The sequence below is a fragment of the Penaeus monodon genome, chromosome 43 (assembly GCF_015228065.2).
Source record: "Penaeus monodon isolate SGIC_2016 chromosome 43, NSTDA_Pmon_1, whole genome shotgun sequence".
Classification (NCBI taxonomy): Eukaryota; Metazoa; Arthropoda; class Malacostraca; order Decapoda; family Penaeidae; genus Penaeus; species Penaeus monodon.
In genome coordinates, this window is record NC_051428.1 from 6,182,402 (window position 1) to 6,187,525 (window position 5,124).

A 5,124-nucleotide genomic window follows, 5' to 3' on the forward strand; every position below is an offset into this window, starting at 1 on the left:
AAAACAAGCTGAATCTGTGCAGATTGATTTTACCCAGGTAAAGCCAGCAAAGGCTAAAAATACACAAAGCCTGAAAACAGAAAAGCCCAACATAACAAAAGCCATAGCTACCAAAGGCTCTCCACCTCCCAGTGGACCCATAGATAGCCTGACAAACAACCCAAAACAGATGAAGATCCCTCAATCAGCGGGGACTTCACAGTGGAGTTGTCAGACCCCAACATGTCAAATACCACCACTGATAGGGAAACTAACTATGAATCTGCATATAAAGACGTATCAGATGTAAGTAACACCAACTAACATCATGACACACAATCTAAGCATACTACAATGGAACATCAATGGCTTTAATACAAGAAATACCATCCTCCATGCAATATCGCGATCAAGAGGGGACTGTTCACTTCTCAGGGTATCGTGTCTTTATTCTGCCAAGCATAGCTGGCAAAAGAGGCTTGATCACCTGCTCAGAGCAACAATCCCCTGCTCTGCAATAGCCGATGCACCACACTGTGGAGATGATGTTGAATCTCTTGTTGAGATTCACCTGGTGTTGGGCCCCTCAAGTTGTATAATGCGTACAGTAGGCCAGTGTGCCACAGCACAATCCTAGATGGAAAACAGACAAGGCTTACTGGCAAGCCCTTCAGACCATACCTAAAACTTAGCCTTGGTCCAGGAGTTACAAAGATGCCTGGTACTTTAATGACGAGTGAACATGTGCAGAAAACAAATCTGAAAACAGAGAACCCCTGACAATCTGGCCCTCCTAGTTGTCATGGATGCAAAGGAAGTTAGGCAGGAAATGTGGCTGGTGTGAGTCCTTTGGCCACCGAACCACCCTTACAGAGCTATGGCAATGGGTCAGGCGAGCTACCAGCTGCTCAGCCGCGAGGTGCATACACCACGACCCTCAATCAGAGGCAAACAGACTGGTGCACAAGTTATCTGCAAGAACAAGCAGCAACAGTCTGCCATCCGAACTGAGGGCAAACCAAGAACGCCTACAACCAAGCAGACCTGCTCATATTAGAGAAAGGGCAGCCGAACACGGTAACTCAGATGTTATCTTTTCTCTGAGGGAACTAAGAAAAAACAGTTCTCGTTCAGTCCAGGGTTCTGATGGGATCTCCTACCCCATCATTACCCACCTAGGACTGGCAGGTGACCTTGCATTCATGCAACTCATCAACAAGTCCTGGGAAACTTCCATTCTACCCCAGAGTTGGAAGAAGGCTGAAACAGGTCCCATTCCAAAACCAGAGGAGCCAGGGAAGTACCGCCCCATCTCTCTCCTTAGCTGTCTGGGCGAGACGGCCGAGAGAATGGTACTAAACCGACTCCAATGGGAAATGGGGCCCCCACATGAACACCTCCGTTGGCTCACAAGGGGCATGAGGACAACATACAGCATAGACACGCTTTTAAGCACAACTAGCATTGTCACGTCTGTGGTAGTATTCCTAGACCTGGAGAAGGCTTTTGGATTAGCAAGTCCTCTTCCTGTTCAGGAGACCCTGATCCAGAAAGGAATCAGAGGAAAGCTCTTGACCTGGATAGGTGACTGTTTCAGGAACAGAACAGCCAAAGTCAGATTCCAAGATCACCTATCACAGCACATGCCACTAGAAAATGGATCACAGGGTGGGGTCCTCAGTCCAGAGTGTGTGTGTGTGTGTGTGTGTGTGTGTGTGTGTGTGTGCATTTATATATTTATATATATTATATATAATATATATATTATATATAATAATACATACATATTATATAGTAGTAGTTGTAGTAGTAGTAATGATAATGATAAAAAAAAAAATAATAATGATAATAATAATAATAATGATAATAATAATAATAATAATAATAATATAATAATAATAACAACAATAATAATGATAATAATGATAGTAATAGTAATGATAATAATAATAATAATAATAATAATAATAATAATAATGATGATGATGATGATGATGATGATGATGATAAAAACACAATGATAATAATACCCACAATACAAAAACTAGATTTATTGAAAATGAGAAGACTACAGTTTCGAAATCCACCTGTATTCCATCCTCAGGTCATATGAGGATGGATGGAATCCAGGTGGATTTCGAAACTGTAGTCTCATTTTCAATAAATCTAGTTTTTGTATTGTGTTTTTTTTTCTTCCATTGTATCAGCACGGAAGAGTGTTTTTCCATTCATGATAATACCCGTGGAATACTTTGCGCATGTCGCCCTTCACTTGTCCATCAGCTGATTTTGTTTACCATTTGAACGACGCGAGCTTTTGCAATTACGCTGTGGAGAACGGTAGGCCGGCAAAGCGTGATTTTTCTTTCGAATGTGCAAGTCTTGTTGTGTGATTTGACTAGGAGAGGCGTTAGGTATATTAATAAAGAAAAATACATGTTATCCTAGGATATTTGGGACTGTTATGGTGTGAGAAGAAGTGGATTGTGTTTTGTGTTTTTTTTTGTTTTTTTGTTTTGTGAATGGCAAGGGGATTCAAGTATCGTGTTTATTTGCTTGTTTTGATGACGAGAAGCTTGAGTTTTGTGCTTTGTTTTTTGTCTGTTATTTTTGGCGTGATTTCTCATTGTAATTTTTTCCTGTATTGTCTTTCTGTTGAGTCTTACAATTTTGACTTCCTGTTCATGTAAAAATTCTTAATTACTCACAGGTTATGCATTTCTGATGCATATATTATTTTTCTTTTACTTCCCCAAGTTAACAGTGGTATGTAGCTATGCCATTGCAATGTTTTGTCTCCTGACCGGCAGACTGAGCAAATCTGGATGGTTTGGGGAACTCCAAGATCATGATCTCGTGTGGGGATGCTCAGGAGTATGTGCCGTTCGGGCGGGACTACATCTCCTGTCACCCTGGAGAGGTGGGGCTCCCTCCTGCAAGGCCCACGACCACCCCCCCTCACCTGGACCTCCTGCGGCAACTCGACACGGTCTCCATCAATGCATCTAAGGTATGCCAGTGGTGTGGTGCTTTAGGGGTATGATTATGGTATGTATTACTTGATTGAAGTGGAAATATGAGGAAATAAAGGATTAAATTTGTCAGTGATGTTATTAAATTATCTGTTTGAAAATGAGATCAGGTATTATCCATTACTCATATGAGAAGATGAATGATTTAAGTATTGGTATATTTGTGTAGATGTTATAAATTAGACTTAATAGTATATTCATGATGATACTTTACACCAGTATTCTTGTGATATAAAATCCTTTTATTAACTTTTACATGTTGAAAGTTTTATTGATAATTCTCAACCATGCAGGATTGGTGGGAAGTCAGGCAGAGTGCCGATGACCTGACTGAGGAGGAGCTCTATGTCAGCGGCTCAACAGTAGTCTGGTCTCGAGGTCTGGCAGGCAACATTGGGTCTCGGCAAATCATCAAGAGTATGACATGTGACTCACCAGTTCAGCATGCCCTGTTTGCCACATTCTACACATACCCTGATCAGCCGGCACTACTTGGTGAACCCATACCCGAGGAACCGACAGGTCAGAAGAGTTTTCCATTTTCTATTCATCATCGTCTTCATCATCATTATTTTTTAAAAATTTTATTCATCATCACCATCATTTTTTTATTTTCTTATTCATCATCATTTTTTCAGTTTTTATTCACCATTTTTTTTTTTTTTAATTCATCATAGTTTTTTTTGTTTTTTTTTTATTCATCACCATCATCATCATCATTTCTTAATCTTTTATTCCTCCTCCTCCTCCTCCTCCCCCTCCTCCTCCCCCTCCTCCCCCTCCTCCTCCCCCTCCTCCCCCTCCTCCTCCCCCTCCTCCCCCCTCCTCCCCCTCCTCCTCCTCCCCTCCTCCTCCTCCTCCTCCTCCTCCTCCTCCTCCTCCTCCTCCTCCTCCTCCTCCCCCTCCCCCTCCCCCTCCTCCTCCTCCTCCTCTTTTTCCTCCTCCTCCTCCTCCTCCTGCTCCCCCTCCTCCTTCTTCTCCTCCTCCTCCTCCTCCTCCTCCTCCTCCTCCTCCTCCTCCTCCTCCTCCTCCTCCTCCTCCTCCTCCTCCTCCTCCTCCTCCTCAACCTCCTCCTCCTCCATAGAGATTATTATCAGATTGATGAATACAAAGATGTTCATAGTCTGATAAGTGATTGTGTATTTACCATTACTTTGTATAGACTATAAAAGCACTTTGTACAGATCATTTGTTTTACCAAAAAATGCATGTTTTGTGCTGGAATGTCGAATAGTTAAACTAAACACCTTAGCATCAGATTCGAAAGAGTTATCTGTACTGTATGACTGAAAATGGGTAAACATTCTGAATCGTACACAAAACGCATATAATGTAATGACATATGTTTTCATTATAATTCATGTGATGGGGACTGTTTATTGTAATTGTCATGTATTTATATATATATATATATATATATATATATATATATATATATATATATATATATATATATATATATATATATATATATATTTTTATATATATAATAAAATAAATATATATATATATATATATATATATATATATATATATATATATATAAAATTAATTATCAAAAGTGAATAATGTCATAAAGAAAAATTATTTGGGGGGGGGGGATTGAATAATGGGTGTGGTAGACTGATGACTTAAGGGTGAGGGTTAGATGGGAAGAGAAGTAGGCAAGAACTAAGTATGAACATTTGGAGGAGATAGAAAAATGCCAAATATACCTGTTTACCCACACTATCTCCCAGTCACACTAAAATATGGTGTGTGATGAAAGACCACTTTACCAGTTTCAAAGGCCAGTGCTTTATTGAAGTGATTGTTGTAAGGGATAACATGCTTTAATGTTCAGTCGACAGGGACTGGGTCTTGTAAAACTATCTACTTTTCATCTATGTTCTAGCACCCCAAAATTAAGATTATTAAGTTATAAGATATGTAAAGATTGTGATAGATTGGGCAGGTGATTGCTGGGCTTCACACCTTTGGCAATTTGGCTTCATTTGGTGTTTTATTTGTTGATAGCTTTACAACTTTTAGCTTGCAGCAACTATATTCTAAATGAAATCATTAGAATTATTGCTAATCATGTCTATAAAATGTTAATGCATGTAAGAGGTGA

The 5,124-nt window shown here is 39.9% G+C and overlaps 1 protein-coding gene across 1 annotated transcript; it reads left to right on the plus strand.

The window, feature by feature from the left end:
• The first annotated feature begins 2,270 nt into the window (after nucleotides 1-2,270).
• LOC119568259 (anaphase-promoting complex subunit 1-like) lies at nucleotides 2,271-4,847 on the plus strand. Its single transcript, XM_037916716.1, has 4 exons — nucleotides 2,271-2,319; nucleotides 2,790-2,989; nucleotides 3,305-3,542; nucleotides 4,780-4,847. The coding sequence occupies exons 2-4, from the start codon at nucleotides 2,828-2,830 to the stop codon at nucleotides 4,845-4,847; spliced, it is 468 nt and encodes a 155-aa protein (XP_037772644.1). The 5' UTR covers nucleotides 2,271-2,319; nucleotides 2,790-2,827.
• Nucleotides 4,848-5,124: the final 277 nt, after the last annotated feature.